This window comes from Saccoglossus kowalevskii, chromosome 14 (genome assembly GCF_978046115.1).
Source record: "Saccoglossus kowalevskii chromosome 14, keSacKowa6.1, whole genome shotgun sequence".
Lineage (NCBI taxonomy): Eukaryota > Metazoa > Hemichordata > Enteropneusta > Harrimaniidae > Saccoglossus > Saccoglossus kowalevskii.
The window spans coordinates 31380920-31398184 of NC_140654.1; the positions used below are offsets into that span (position 1 = coordinate 31380920).

Consider the following 17265-nt stretch of genomic DNA (forward strand, 5'->3'; position numbering starts at 1 on the left):
ATGTAATCGTGATATATGACAAAACCTTTGTACTATAGGAACCAATAGTGCTAAAAAATAGTTTTGTTGGCCATCATTTTCTTTTCTGAGTTTTATGAACATGAAATAAAGTTACATGTACTACATGTATATGGTAAATGTCAAGGGAATCTGGCAATAAGTTTTAATGCTATGAAGCTTATGACAAGGTGCTGCCATGTATGAACGAAGACAGTACAACGAGAGCATCAACCATTCCATAGCGAAGGTTGGTGTGATCAATTGCATACTATGCGGTATACTCGTAATAACCTTAGTATTACAAGTCATTACAACCCAACTGCTCGGTGAAGGATTACCCAGAGCTGAGCAAAATAGCGAAAATTATTCCTCTATGAATTTTGTTTTTTAAAAACATCTCCCATCTTCACACACATGTAATCATTCCATATTAGGAATTCACAGTTGCCAATATAGTAAAATACATATACCCTGTAAAATTAAGGCATGCTATAACTTATGACTTTTATAATAATTTTCAATGCTACATGTATAATAACTAGTTTGCCAAGGTGGATAAATTGAAAACTACCAATTAAATGCTTCTGGAGATTATCACTGGACTGTAAAATTACTAGATAAGTTGACAGCTGTGTACAATGTTCTCAACAGGCATGAAATTGTTGTCAAATGATTTATATTTTCATCCCAGGTTATTTTTTTACTCTCATGAGACAAATTGTCTGACAAAAGTACTTCATATCTTTATCTTTAATTCCTGATGAGCAATTCTGCTTCATATTTATTATGTATTTTGCTTGTAATCTCTTATTAATTTGTGCAAGATCTTCAATGCGTTTACATAGTCAGGCCAAACAAGAGCCGAGATCTGCCGAGTTCAATCCAGTTCGTTAGAGCCAAATGTAGTAGTGAATGAATACAGCAAAGATGTAGTGAATGATTACTGCCTAAAGTCGCCGTCGGGTGCTACCATTCGTTCATCTGCGGTTGTCCACACAGTTAGTGTGGCAACATATGCGTAGTAGTCATTGCTGGGACGAGATAGGGTCTTAATTTGGCCCTGATTGTTCAGCACGATGCATTTATACGGTTGGAGCCATGTCAGGGCCTAATCCTATCACAGCTCAATCCTGAGGGTTGATTGAGCCGAACTTGAGTCGTAGAGCTCCCATGCTGTTGTGTAAAGCAGCACGTGTACAGCAGTTGAGTCAGGCATGTTCTATAGACCATGGACCTAAGCTACATAACCATTTTGAAATAACAAAACTAGTAAAGAAGCTAATACGTAACCTCTTATGTATCATATCAATTTGTCATCATTGAACGACAATGCCACTGAACTACTGACTGGTGACATAAATACCACTACTGACATGTAGCAATAGTAAAGATAATATATTTGAGGAGATGCATTGTTTTGTGAAATTTCTTTTCTATTGTAAACACGGTTAGAAAGCACCACATCGAAAAGTCAAGTTGAGTTCATCGCCTGCTACATGAATAAACATGTACGTATTTAGCGTATTTCTAGTATACATGGGCATTAGTGAGTTGTACATAACTCACTGCTGTTTAATAAAACGGATCACAAATCAAAGTTTCACTTAACACTGTTAAGATACATAATTGATATTTTACAATCACTGCTTTCCAACCCATGTCAAAAGCAATTTGGGACTATAAGGTTTTATTGTTAGAATCCCTGTACATGGCGGCATTTCTGTTTAACCCAAGGTAATCTAATTATAAATGACATGGGATTACAATATACGGGTACATACGGTACATACGGTACATCAGACATCCTGATTTCATTTGTTGTTTGCCAGTGTTTCATATCCCTTTTCTATAGGGTCTATTTTTATTCTAACAAATGCACATTTGTAATGTACTTACCTTGACTCGCCGAACTAGTTCAATTTTTGCGATTTCCTCTAATTTGCGTTTTATTTCTACTTGTCTATGTCTTTCCATGTCTAGCGTTCTATGCACAATAGCTTGCGCCATCAAGTCTCGCACATGTTTCTTGTGTTGTTTTCTTGCCACGTTCAACCTGTATGTCTGTTCTGATATGATCAGCCCCTTTTTGCTAATAAGGCCAGACTTGACGAGGTGTCTGCGCATACGAGTGTTGTTAAAATAACCTACTAGATGTCTATCAGTAAGACTGTTGTAAGCGGCCAACGGGCTGTGAAAATAAACATGCAAATAGTTAGGAATGAAAGTGAAATATTGTCACAAAAACAAATAGTGAATGTTTTACTGTGTCATCTATATTTACCAGTATTACAATAAATACATGTATTATAATAGGATTAAGAAACCAGAGAAAAAAAAATCTAGAAGCATAGCTTCTTCTGAAAGTACCAGGAAACCAATAACATATAAATATCATCATAAATAATACACTATTTTTTATTTCATAAAAACAGCTATATGAAGAAGTTTCAAAATCAATCTTTGGCTTTATGAATCAAGATGAGAATTTATATTGATAATGAACAAAAATGAAATAATTATTGAAAAAATACAACACTGGAGACAATGTTGCATTTAATAAATAAAAATGTATAATGGAATGTATGATTTCCTCTACAGTGTCAATGAAAGACTAATCTATTCTAAACAGTCTCATGAGTAGACAGGATGATATCAGTCAATGGTTTACCATTACTCGTACACAATTTCTTAAAATTTCACAAAATTTAAACAGTTTATCTAGTAGTACCCCGGTAAGATACGTTGTCACTGTTTTTCCTTGTTGTTAGACCATGATGTATATGCACAGACTGAGGAATTTAATAATGCTACAGAATATAACAATCTCTAGTGAACAAACACAATTACATATTTTACACAAATTGTATATACATCGCAAAAGACCCACACTGAATAAATGAGGTGTGCTGACTACAAAAAAAAAAAGGCAATTGAAATTAAAAATTTCTATTGCGATACTGTATTATTTCCTTCTGCTAGAAGCAAATAATCAAGAATTCATGTTACCGGTGACCTCTATATACTTGTATATGACCATTTTAACTTACATGAATGCATATCACCAATATTTCATTCAATTTAGAAAGGGATTTCTGATTGCAATAAGATTATACGTGACGTATAGAACAATCACTGGTGTACGGTGATATTTTCTATATGTATTATAATTTGATAGTGTTAAAAAGCATCATTTAATATTTCCGGTTACATGTAGGTATATTCAATGGATAACAACATACACTGTGATAAATGCACAGTCTAGCCAAAGGACATAGTAACTGAACTGCTGAAAATACATGATATACATGTAAAACTACAGAAATTCTAAATCAATTGATATGCATTGAAGACTGAAATCTTTACCTTTAGAAAAAAATGTAAAAAGCACTGCATGATTTGAAGTATAGAAAAGAATACAGCATATGCAATATTAAAATCAGTCAGAGCTCACAGCAACAATAAATGCCAACATCTACGTCATAACTTACTTTCACTTAAATAAAAATATTATTAAATTTAAGTATAGCTATAGTATTACAAATTTGCTGATAATATACATGTAAAAAAACAATTAAATGTATGGTTTTCAAAGATATGGATTAATAAAATGAACAAATATATTCAAAATATTAAATATTGCCTTTGTTAAAACAAAAAAAATCACATGAAAAATCAATTTCGGCATTTAATAAAGGATTTGGTTAAATAGTAAATTGCATTTGTTGCAGACACGCGGCTGCGTTTATGGATTATGAGTCCCTAGTTACCAACACACAGTAACTGATTATTTTGTAGAGACTCTGAAATTAGACTAATTATATTAATTAGCTAATTAGAATAATGTTTCAAAGAAAAACATTTTACTTGTAACATACTACAGTTATTAACAGACAAGGAAAAACATTTTACTCATAACATACTACAGTTATTAACAGACAAGGAAAAACAAACAAGAGAGGTACAAGGAAATAAAATTAAAGAAGAAAACTGAATACCGAGATGCGTTCAGCGATAGACGATTATTCCATCCAGATTCAGAAGCACAGTGATTCCAAATCTTTGTGGTTTCCATCTTCCTGCGATTTACTGGTGAATGTATTACGTTTTTACTCATAGTTAACACAAAGCAGCTAGACGAAATTCAAGGTTTAGTATCCACGTCGTTGTCTGTACGACACACACGGAGCACCAGCTGCAGTTTATATACGATATGCCCTGCTGATCAATACCATAGTCATTTATATGATAACCTTCTATACATACATGTAGCCATAGCAACAGCTCATCCATGATAAATATTGTATTCAATTTTAGGAGGCAGAGTTTTCACACCAAGTTTATAATATACATGTATGTTCGGCATAATAATGATAAAACATAAAATAATTTTACCTGATTAATAGAAATTTAATATTATTTAGTATGTTTGTTTTACTTTTTTTATTTTTTCAGAAATGAAATTTAAACTCCAGGTTTTTACATTTTAAGGTAATTTTTTCAGAAAGTATAGGTGTTTAGAGCGATGTTGATGCAAACCTTAATAAAGGCTAAGAAATTCAAGATTTATAAGTAAACCATTGCAATGTCATTTTTATTGGTGAATTGGTTAGATATAGAAGAGGCCTGCAGGACATACAACTTAATGAGAGCATGAGAAAGTAAATGCAAATATCTAAAAGAAAAACTAAATGTTAAACTGGGGAATGAATGATTCAATATTGGTTTCATTTTTGCTGCATAAGACATATTCGTACATACTTTTAATGTAATAGAAGCAATGCCTTCTGGGTAAGTGTAATACAAGCTGCAGATTTATGGAGTACAGGATGCAATTATCAAAACTACAATTATTTTTTTTCTCTTTTGGCAGCAAAGATGGCTTTCTCTTCTTACGAAAGAGAGAAACTTGATGTGGTATACAATCCCTTCAGAAGTTTAAATTACACACGATTAGTTATAGCTAACGAGGGAAGAGGATTGTAAATTTAAATTGCAGGCCTAATTTAATTGGGTTCCGTGCATTGTTTATGTTAATTACAATAACCTGAGAGTACATACAAAGTAATGAAATAAAAATTGAAACACAAACGACGGTATAGCATGCATGAGACTGCTGGTTTTGATTTATTTTTTCAATATCCTGACAGCCTAATTGATTCAGTCATCAAATACTTAGAGAGTTGTTCAATTTAGTAAATTATATTGACTGGATTTGCTACTAAATGGTGACTAATCTGTTCCCAGGGATTACAGTTTAAATTTTCATTTGCAAATTAATTGCCAATCAATTTCAGTTGCTAGTGACAAATGACAGTGTTCTCCCCAGCATTAAATTTGTGTGCGGGGCCGCCACGCTGCTTTTCCTGCCCGTCACTGTGGTCCCGAGCCGCCACGGTGATTAGTAAGACCGCCACAGTGCTTTTTTTCATTGTTCATCCTGTGAACTGTATTACGAAATATAGAAAGAAATACGTAGCTATCAGGGATCTTGCCACGCTTCCGACCAGGACTATTGTCCGACGTACCGACCGACACGCATCCTGCCAGTCGTGGATTATAATTTGTAAACAATAGACATAGTCGCACGATGTGGTAGTGGCTTATAAACAATACAAGTTAATTTTGTAAAATTAGCACCTCTTTGTTCGTAAGTAAATACTTTAACGATCGACGCAGTCTTTAGATTGAAAGCTAACATTTTTTCAAAATCAATTCCACCCCGATATAACATGGGCAAAGCGGAGTTCACAATCTGTTTACGCTACTCAAGAAAAAAAACAACGTGTTTATTGCGTGATTGGGTAAAATACATTTGAACTTTTATCATCGCGAATCATGTAAAAACTCTTCTTTCAAGACTTCTTTTACCTTTTAAAAATTGCTTATCACCTATTTCGAAAACCATCATGCAGTTTTCATCTGAAATCCATACCAACACATCGTGCTACGACATCGCTTTACTTCCGCAATGTAATTTTTATGACAACTACCATTCGGAAAACTTCGGGTTCTGCCGGCATTACCATGCGGTATTCTGATTGGTTAATGGCGTTTTTGACCCATCGGGTCAAAGGACACATGCCGGTCAACTAATACGTCACAATTATCATGGCGGTCTTTGTTTTTCATCGAAGCGATCGAGTGATCAAAAATAATCGCTCAAATTTTACGTTTATTTCATATAAAAAAATAAGTAACATTTTTTCATGGCATGACTGAGTATGAGGAATTATTGGTATAACCGGTGTATTATAACATCGCGAAGTAAGTTAAGTCACATCGTAACTTTGATGATCGTTTGTAAGTTTTATTTGTTCGTTCATTACTGTAAATGTAAACGTTGTAGAAGCTGATGGTACGAATAATGAACAATTTTTTGAAGGACAATGTTTTTGTAGTAAATAAGATCATGGAAGTCGAGAACATATTCCTGGCTGAAACGTTTCAAATGCGTTTCATTTAGCCTTTTACAATTTATTTGTTTGTTTGTTTTTAATAGTCTGCAGCATTTCCATTTCGATTTGACAATTTTTCATTTTTAAATTCAAACTCTTCTAAATTGTGAAACGTAATATTTTGACTCCAATAGAAAAAATATTTGCACTGTGACTGAGCTCATTAATATCCCAAAAGAATAGTGTTTATAACACTGTATGAAACAAATAAATATGTGCCACATTGTTTTTGAAAATATATGTTGTTTGTTATGTGGATGTAAATGTGCTTTGGTCAATCTCTATTATTATGTAAATGATATGCAAATCATATGCAAATTAGTCCGCCACAGTGGTTTAAATTCCTGGGGAGAACACTGAATGATGAAGCTAATTATTAGCTTTCATATCCACTAATTGTCATAACAAATGCAAAACCAGACAAATAGTTATTATACATACACCAATGTATATTACACACATTATTCTAATATCAATATTATTATAAAATAAACAATTATACGTAAACAGTATATGAAAAATTGAAAAAACTGACATAAAATACAACTGACTTTTTTAATCACTATACACATGTATTACCATGTGAACTGAGAAATGCTACATTATTCTAATATCAATATTATTATAAAATGAACAATTATACATAAATAGTATGTGAAAAATTGAAATAACATTAAATACAACTGACTTTTTTAATCACTATATTATCATGAGAACTGAAAAAAAGGATTTTTGTATGAGAAATGCTATCATAATTATTGAGTCAGTAAACCTTATAATACCTGAGCTGAATTCACCATGCAATTTGTGTAAAAGGCAATCATATACATAATATTTTTTAGGAAAAAAATATGCTCCTAAATCCTGAAACATTTCCTAAAATAAGACATACATGTACATATATTGTATAGTTTTCACTCTGAGCTACTGTTCTAAATTCATACATCATTTCTCAACAATTTAGTCAGTATGACTGAAACCTAGACACACCTAGCTGCTTATTTTAAATGGAGAAAACAATACAACTTACAGTTGCTATGGTAATAAATAAATAATTTATTTGAAGTACGGGTTGCAAGTAACACAACTGCAGTATATTGTTATTTGATAAATTACAGTATCAGCCTTCAAGACTGGCAACAAATAAAGTTAAGAGGCCTGGTTATAATGAAATGATTTATAGATCACTTTCAATATGACATGCACAAGTAGTGCTTTACACCCATAAATATATTGCAATATATTCTTATTTGTTTTCCAAAGATAACAATAATGTGGTGCCAAAAGAAACACCCAGATTTCACATTCTTTGTTCCTTTTTTGAAAAACAAGATAAATTGGAAAATAACTTAAATTCTCTTTTATATAAAACTAGGTAAAAGTTTGCGAGTTTTAGAGCATATAGTCTTTTTTTGCGAGAACCTGCATGGTAAATGCAATGATGACATAATCTATTGTATTTTATAATTTAAAAGCCAATAAATTAATGATATTTTGTACTTTTATATTATTTATGTAAAAAATCTCATTTTCAGTTTTGTTAAAATATTACCAGCGAGTAAGTATATACCGGTAGGTACTACTTTAAGCAAATTTATCAATAATTATCATGTTCTAATTATGATTATTGTGAACATCTAAAGTTGCACTCTTTTGAATTATTGGTCTGTTTGTCTGAAGTAATTTTGATGTACGTTTCACACATATCCATACTAAATATGTCACATACAGAGCAGGCACTTGCACTTCACAGGCCAATGACTTTACCTTGGCACCTTTCGAAAATACAAATATTTTCTATATACATTGTAATTCCTTTACACTAGGGCAATTTTGGCTTGAAAATGGGTGTCCTCTCAAGAGGGTCGGCAAGGGGTATTTTCGGAAGCTGTAATCAATTGTTTCTATTTTCGTAAAAAACGTAAAATGCCGTTTTTATTTCCTGTAATCTGTACCAGCTATCCCCCCTTGCTCCCCCTCTCTCAACTCTGAAGCCCTGCACATAATTATTTAATAGACCAAACCACCAATAAACCTATAGGTACATGTATATCATCTCAGAATACAAGAACTTCCATACAGAATGCCATATAACTATTGCCGAGAGAGATGAGTTGCTGGCATACTGGCTTTTTGAAATTTGATGGCAATCTCTAATGTAATTTTAGCATGCACTAAATGTAAGAAAGACGTAGTACATTTATTTGGAACAGACATTCTTGTCCAAAGAACAGGCAACTATTAATTTTGATCCATAATTTATATATGGCAATGTCTTTGTGGTGCAAGTATGGTAAGTGTAAAATTTCTACCAGGTAAATACTGTAAAATACTTTATTTTCACTTGGAATTAATTTTTGCTATTTTCGCTGAAGGAATGATTCAGTGAATATAAAATCCAGCGAATATACCTTTTTTCCCTATATTTTACATTCAACTTGTCAAAAATAAGTGAAAATAAATTCCATGAAAAACACCCAAAAAGCCTTTTCAGTGAAAATTAAATCCAGCTAAAATAAAGTATTTTACAGTACAACTAATACTAGTAGATAACGTTTGTTATCATGTCTATCATTCACTGAAGCATGCAGGTTAATGGCAAGTCTGATCAGAAGCCCAAGTGAACACACATTTTTTTTTTATTTTGTTCAATTTAAAACCCCATTGTCTCTAGCTGGCTCAGAAATGGACTCTAAACTGAAACTGTCTGCTACATGTACATTAATCAAGTAGACCTAGACCTAGATGATAGCTAGCAACAAGGGTTATCATAACAGATCAAAAGGCAGTGTTGTTCGCAACTAATTAACTATTGGTTCAGTATACCATAATCACTCTATTTGAATAAGCATACACATACTTGTATATTTAACTTCGGTAGAATTTCAAATATACCATACTCTGATTTGTACAAAAAATAAATGAACTTCTAATAATTTGTCAGCACTTGGAAATCAATCTGTTTTTCACTATAATATCGTATTTGCTCTATTTGAAGTGTATATGCTTATGTTACCGGTAATGACAGAGTTGCACTTGTGATAAAAATAATATTTTAGTCATATTTTAATTAATGATCTACATGTATATAATAATTGCATTTTTTATGTGTTTCTATTTGAGATATGCTGCTAACAGAGCAAATGCAGTATATGAAGCATAAGGGTACATATAGTAACACAGTTTATAATTATCATATATATAATTCATGCATAATAAAATGTTATCAGTCAATCGGTATATAACTTGTTCATAGAGATAGTTGATACGAGTGATGTCATAAGACATATCAGCAATTATTATCTACAAACTGAGAAATAAAAATTCTCCTGAACTATGTTTAGAAATCAAATGTTAATTTATGCTAAATACATGCTATATTTTAGCACATTTGTCACTGAATACTGAATATGACACAGCAATATACATTGTAATTTCAATTTTCAGTCAGTGTGATTAAAATAATGTTATTTTAATACATACATTTTATATATTATTTAGTAAGTGATATGTTTTTATGATGATTATTTCCTCGGGCCAACTATCGATTCAAACTGTCTGTCAAGACAACTGTATCTGAAAACACCCGGAGGCTGAGTACCACATTTAGTAATTTTATATTAGTTAGTATTATAGAGATCTTGTATTATTTAGTAATTTAGTGATTGTTTAAAGTTCCATGTTCACAGTTAGTGTTTCTGTGATGAGTTTACTATCAGAACAGAAAACGCAAATAACATTTAATTCTAAAATCATTATGTTACATTTAGTGTTTGCTGTTAGTTTTACAGCTTTGCCAATGCACATACGAATGCATGACTGAAATTGAAAAGGTCAGGTGCTTGGCTACCTATGTGTGCTTGCAAATAAACAGGAAACCCGGACTGTAATGGCGGGTGAACGATGCACTGAGCAAGATTGTTAAATAAAAAACAACCATGCGACCTCGCAAAATACATGGAAATATAAGAATTGATTAGTTTACTAAATTAGCATATTTATGTACGAACATAAAATAATACAGATAAACAATGTGAATTAAAGAAGCACTTAAATAAATTAGGTAGATCATGGAAGCGCTCATGACTTGAGCTGGCGGAAAAAAACAAAAATGTCCCAACAGACATTCTGCGATCTAAACAACTTACCCGACATCAACGTGAGACATCTTTAATTATGTGAAGCCGTAAGTTTTATGTGAAGTATAATTCAACACCATAGATGGTGGCTACACGCTGTTAATAGGAGTTTCTCAAAACAAATCCATTCGATTCGTCGCAGGGTAGCATAACAGACCACAGCGTAACCAGGGAGGACATGTGATCGATGACGTCACCACATAAAGCGCGCCCTCGCTACCCAGGGAGTTACAGAACTTGGGGTCAAAAAAGGTGAGTTTATAATTATAATATTTTCTATAATTCCCGTTAAATCTATGTTTAATTGTAAAGAAATTAGAATTATCTGTGTTAAAGATAAGATGATTAACTGTGTCACCTTGCCGGATCATTTGAGGTGAAAGGTCATTCTATAATTATCCAGATTTCCGGTTTAGGCGGTGCCGATACACTGAAATTCAGTGGTAATGATAATATTGTATTGAGCTTTAAGACCGCGTTTATGTGGTTGTCACCGATGTGTCAGACAAATACTGGTGACTATACGGTAAGTACGATCGAGTGTTAAGCTTGCGAAGTGTTTGTATAACCCGGAAATTGGCGTATAAACTGGATCAGCGAAGGAATTCATCGAAATGGAAAACAGCTGATCGTGGTCGTTAAAAATCACAACGGTAACAAGAAGATTTCGCAACGATGTCGTAAAATTTGATAATATGCTATCATTTGTTCATTCATCGTATTGGAACTTGCCTCGATGCTGTTACGTAATAATTTCCGATGTTGTTCTTCCGCAATCTGCACGTATGATATATGCTTACGTATCAAGCCTTTGAATATTGCACTCATTTTGCTTTGATTAAGGTCACATAATTTACGAGGATATCGAAATTACGCGTCGAAGTAGAATTGTTATGGTGTATAAAAGTACCAAGAGAAAATAAGACGATGTTGGAGACATAGTTGAATATATTATTGTCCGTGGCTGACCAGTACAGGTAAGTGGTACATGTATGTACGTGTGTAACACAGTATGTAATCTTTATCTACACACTTATATATGCTTGTCATTTGATTCATGGAACTTTGGTACAGTGAATGGTCAAACCTTGGAGGTAAAAGGAGACATCTAATTTTACCGCTCTGGTCAGACATACGTTTTGACTAAAGATTCATTGGGGGTACTTGTGTGAAAGCTATCTATTGCCTTGTGTTATGCTTGTACACAATGACATCATCAACAACTTGAACTTTTGGCACTTTACCAAAATTAAGATTCTGATAATTTATGCATTGAATCAAATTTCGCTGTACAATGTACTAGTAATTCATCAGTGTATCCGTACATGCTCTGGACATATGTTTGTTCTAATTACTGATAGTTTGTACATTAAACTGAGCCTGCAATATGAATCGCCTTCAGTGTACAAACTGCATGCACCTTATATTTAGTTAAAAAAGAATAAAAAAATAAATACTGTATGAATCATAAGAAAAGAGAGATATGATTACAAATTATAAAAATGAAATAGAATGTTACATATAATTTGGGAAAAAATAATGGGGATAATATATACAAAGAATGTTATATTACTATTTATTTATTAACACTTCACTTATTCCCAGAGGAATGGTTACAATGACAGAAAACAAAGTCATGAATATATACATGTTTATACACTGTACAACAAAACAAACCCAACAAAGTATGCAAACAAAAACTCAATAATAATGTAAGAAATGTATTAGGCTGCTCTTGTGTATAGTCAGAGGGGTTTAATTAATTTGTAGTGAAAACATAGTTGTAATCGCCATGTTCTAATCTGCATAGCCATTGAATCTCTGTTCTAATTTGCATCACCATTAAATCTCCATGTTTTAATTTGCATAGCCATTGAATCTCTATGTTCTAATTTGCATAGTCATTGAAACTCCATGTTCTAATGTGCATAGCCATTGAATATCTATGTACTAATTTGCATGGCCATTGAATCTCCATGTTCTAATTTGTGTAGTCATTGGACCTCTGTGTTCTAGTTTGCATAGCAATTGAAACTCTAATTTGCATAGTCATTGAATCTCTATGTTCTAATTTGCATAGTCATTGAATCTATATGTTCTAAGTTGCATGGCCATTGAATCTACGTGTTCTAATTTGCATAGCCATTGAAACTCCATGTTCTAATTTGCATAGCCATTGAATCTCAATGTTCTAATTTGCATAGCCATTGAATATCTATGTTCTAATTTGCATGGCCATTGAATCTATATGTTCTAGTTTGCATAGCCATTGAATCTATATGTTCTAATTTGTGTAGTCATTGGACCTCTGTGTTCTAGTTTGCATAGCAATTGAAACTCTATGTTCTAATTTGCATAGTCATTGAATCTCTATGTTCTAATTTGCATAGTCATTGAATCTATATGTTCTAAGTTGCATGGCCATTGAATCTACGTGCTCTAATTTGCATAGCCATTGAAACTCCATGTTCTAATTTGCATAGCCATTGAATCTCAATGTTCTAATTTGCATAGCCATTGAATATCTATGTTCTAATTTGCATGGCCATTTTATCTATATGTTCTAGTTTGCATAGCCATTGAATCTATATGTTCTAATTTGTGTAGTCATTGAATCTCTATGTTCTAATTTGCATAGCCATTGAATCTATATGTTCTAATTTGCATAGTCATTGAAACTCCATGTTCTAATGTGCATAGCCATTGAATATCTATGTACTAATTTGCATGGCCATTGAATCTCCATGTTCTAATTTGTGTAGTCATTGGACCTCTGTGTTCTAGTTTGCATAGCAATTGAAACTCTAATTTGCATAGTCATTGAATCTCTATGTTCTAATTTGCATAGTCATTGAATCTATATGTTCTAAGTTGCATGGCCATTGAATCTACGTGTTCTAATTTGCATAGCCATTGAAACTCCATGTTCTAATTTGCATAGCCATTGAATCTCAATGTTCTAATTTGCATAGCCATTGAATATCTATGTTCTAATTTGCATGGCCATTGAATCTATATGTTCTAGTTTGCATAGCCATTGAATCTATATGTTCTAATTTGTGTAGTCATTGGACCTCTGTGTTCTAGTTTGCATAGCAATTGAAACTCTATGTTCTAATTTGCATAGTCATTGAATCTCTATGTTCTAATTTGCATAGTCATTGAATCTATATGTTCTAAGTTGCATGGCCATTGAATCTACGTGCTCTAATTTGCATAGCCATTGAAACTCCATGTTCTAATTTGCATAGCCATTGAATCTCAATGTTCTAATTTGCATAGCCATTGAATATCTATGTTCTAATTTGCATGGCCATTTTATCTATATGTTCTAGTTTGCATAGCCATTGAATCTATATGTTCTAATTTGTGTAGTCATTGAATCTCTATGTTCTAATTTGCATAGCCATTGAATCTATATGTTCTAATTTGCATAGTCATTGAAACTCCATGTTCTAATGTGCATAGCCATTGAATATCTATGTACTAATTTGCATGGCCATTGAATCTCCATGTTCTAATTTGTGTAGTCATTGGACCTCTGTGTTCTAGTTTGCATAGCAATTGAAACTCTAATTTGCATAGTCATTGAATCTCTATGTTCTAATTTGCATAGTCATTGAATCTATATGTTCTAAGTTGCATGGCCATTGAATCTACGTGTTCTAATTTGCATAGCCATTGAAACTCCATGTTCTAATTTGCATAGCCATTGAATCTCAATGTTCTAATTTGCATAGCCATTGAATATCTATGTTCTAATTTGCATGGCCATTGAATCTATATGTTCTAGTTTGCATAGCCATTGAATCTATATGTTCTAATTTGTGTAGTCATTGGACCTCTGTGTTCTAGTTTGCATAGCAATTGAAACTCTATGTTCTAATTTGCATAGTCATTGAATCTCTATGTTCTAATTTGCATAGTCATTGAATCTATATGTTCTAAGTTGCATGGCCATTGAATCTACGTGCTCTAATTTGCATAGCCATTGAAACTCCATGTTCTAATTTGCATAGCCATTGAATCTCAATGTTCTAATTTGCATAGCCATTGAATATCTATGTTCTAATTTGCATGGCCATTTTATCTATATGTTCTAGTTTGCATAGCCATTGAATCTATATGTTCTAATTTGTGTAGTCATTGGACCTCTGTGTTCTAGTTTGCATAGCAATTGAAACTCTATGTTCTAATTTGCATAGTCATTGAATCTCTATGTTCTAATTTGCATAGTCATTGAATCTATATGTTCTAAGTTGCATGGCCATTGAATCTACGTGTTCTAATTTGCATAGCCATTGAAACTCCATGTTCTAATTTGCATAGCCATTGAATCTCAATGTTCTAATTTGCATAGCCATTGAATATCTATGTTCTAATTTGCATCGCCATTGAATATCCATGTTCTAATTTGCATAGTCATTGAATCTCTATGTTCTAATTTGCATAGCCATTGAATCTATATGTTCTAATTTGCATAGTCATTGAATCTCTATGTTCTAATTTGAATAACCATTGAATCTCTATGTTATAATTTGCATAGCCATTGAATATCTTTGTTCTAATTTGCATGGCCATTGAATCTCCATGTTCTAATTTGCATAGTCATTGGATCTCTGTGTTCTAATTCGCATAGCAATTGAATCTCTATGTTCTAATTTGCATAGCCATTGAATCTCTGTTCTAATTTGTGTAGTCATTGAATCTCTATGTTCTAATTTGCATAGTCATTGAATCTCTCTGTTCTAATTTGTGTAGTCATTGAATCTCTATATTCTAATTTGCATATCCATTGAATCTCCATGTTCTAATTTGTGTAGTCATTGAATCTCCATGTTCTAATTTGCATAGTCATTGAATCTCTATGTTCTAATTTGCATAGCCATTCAATCTCTATGTTATAATTTGCATAGCCATTGAATATCTTTGTTCTAATTTGCATGGCCATTGAATCTCCATGTTCTAATTTGCATAGTCATTGGATCTCTGTGTTCTAATTCGCATAGCAATTGAATCTCTATGTTCTAATTTGCATAGCCATTGAATCTCTGTTCTAATTTGTGTAGTCATTGAATCTCTATGTTCTAATTTGCATAGTCATTGAATCTCTCTGTTCTAATTTGTGTAGTCATTGAATCTCTATATTCTAATTTGCATATCCATTGAATCTCCATGTTCTAATTTGTGTAGTCATTGAATCTCCATGTTCTAATTTGCATAGTCATTGAATCTCTATGTTCTAATTTGCATAGCCATTCAATCTCTATGTTCTAATTTGCATAGCCATTGCAATGTTCTAATTTGCATATCCATTGAATCTCCATGTTCTAATTTGCATTGTCATTGAATCTCTATGTTCTAATTTGCATAGCCATTGAATCTCTATGTTCTAATTTGCATAGCCATTGAATATCTATGTTCTAATTTGCATGGCCATTGAATCTCTATGTTCTAATTTGCATAGCCATTGAATCTCTATGTTCCAATTTGTGTAGTCATTGAATCTCTATGTTCTAATTTGCATAGCCATTGAATTTCTGTTCTAATTTGTAAGCCATTGAATCTCTGTTTTGATTTGCATAGTCATTAAATCTCTATGTTCTAATTTACATAGCCATTGTAAATGTGTAGTCATTGAATCTCTACATTCTAACTTGCATAATCATTGAATCTACATGTTCTACTTTGCATATTCATTTGCTCTATTTTGTATAATCATTGAATTTCTATGATCTAATTTGTGTAGTCATTGAATCTCTTTAAAAGTTGCAGTCATTAGATTTCTATATCTTAATTTGTGTTATCGTTAAATCTTCTTTGTTGTAATTCACAGTCATTGAATCTTCTGGTTCCAATTTACAGTCATGTAATCTACATGTTCTAATTTACATGATCATTTAATGTCAATGTTCCAATTTGCTTAGTGATCCATATACTATAGCTAATTTGCAGTCATTTAATCACTATGTTCTAATTTGTGTAGTCATTGAATCTTCATGGTCTAATTTTGCATAGTCATTTAATCACTTTGTTTTAATTCATACATGTATAATTATTTTATCTCATTGTTCTGATTTGCATGGTCATTGAATTCTTATGTTTTAATTAGCATAGTTACTGAATCTTTATGTTCTAATTTGCTAAGTCCAGGGCTTGAAATTCAGAAAATTTTGTAAATTGATTCAGCATATAGAAATAATATAGGGAATATCGAAGAGCACCAAAGCAAACTCAATGGACATCAAGGCAATTGCCTTTGATCTCTCTGTGAAGTTTAAGCCCAGATAGTCATTGAATCTGTGTTTTAATTTGCATAGTCATTTAATTTCAACGTTGCATTTTAGCATATTCCTTGAATATGTGTTCTAATTTGCATATTCATTGAATTTCTACATTGTAATTTAGCATATTCATCGAATCTCCATCTTCTAATATGTATGGTCATTGATATTTCATATTCTAATTGAATTCTTTCATCCTCCGTGTTTCAATTCACATAAATTGAGAAACTGACTTTTAGTACCACTAATTTGCATAGTTATTGAGTGTCATTCTTATAATTTGCATAGCATTTCACTCATATTTATAATCCATTCAATTAATAATGCCTACATGAATCATTTCTCTCCAAATATTGATTTGTGATATTTCAAACATCGTTCTCTATA

At 32.3% G+C, this 17265-nt stretch overlaps 2 protein-coding genes across 2 annotated transcripts in view; one reads left to right on the forward strand and one right to left on the reverse strand.

The window, feature by feature from the left end:
- Positions 1-10802, reverse strand: part of LOC100377578 (uncharacterized) — a 79751-nt gene extending 68949 nt beyond the window's left edge. Inside the window, exons 1-2 of the mRNA XM_002736659.4 lie at positions 10604-10802; positions 1897-2188 (exon numbers count right to left, since the gene is read on the reverse strand). Of these exons, the coding sequence (XP_002736705.2) occupies positions 1897-2188; positions 10604-10623 (312 nt within the window). The 5' untranslated portion in view covers positions 10624-10802. The remainder of the gene's footprint in view (positions 1-1896; positions 2189-10603) is intronic.
- A 195-nt stretch (positions 10803-10997) lies between these two features.
- The window catches only part of LOC102807446 (rho GTPase-activating protein 18-like), a 37643-nt gene continuing 31375 nt past the window's right edge, over positions 10998-17265 (forward strand). Inside the window, exons 1-2 of the mRNA XM_085508134.1 lie at positions 10998-11120; positions 11438-11571. The gene's annotated coding sequence lies outside the window, so the exon portion shown is untranslated. The remainder of the gene's footprint in view (positions 11121-11437; positions 11572-17265) is intronic.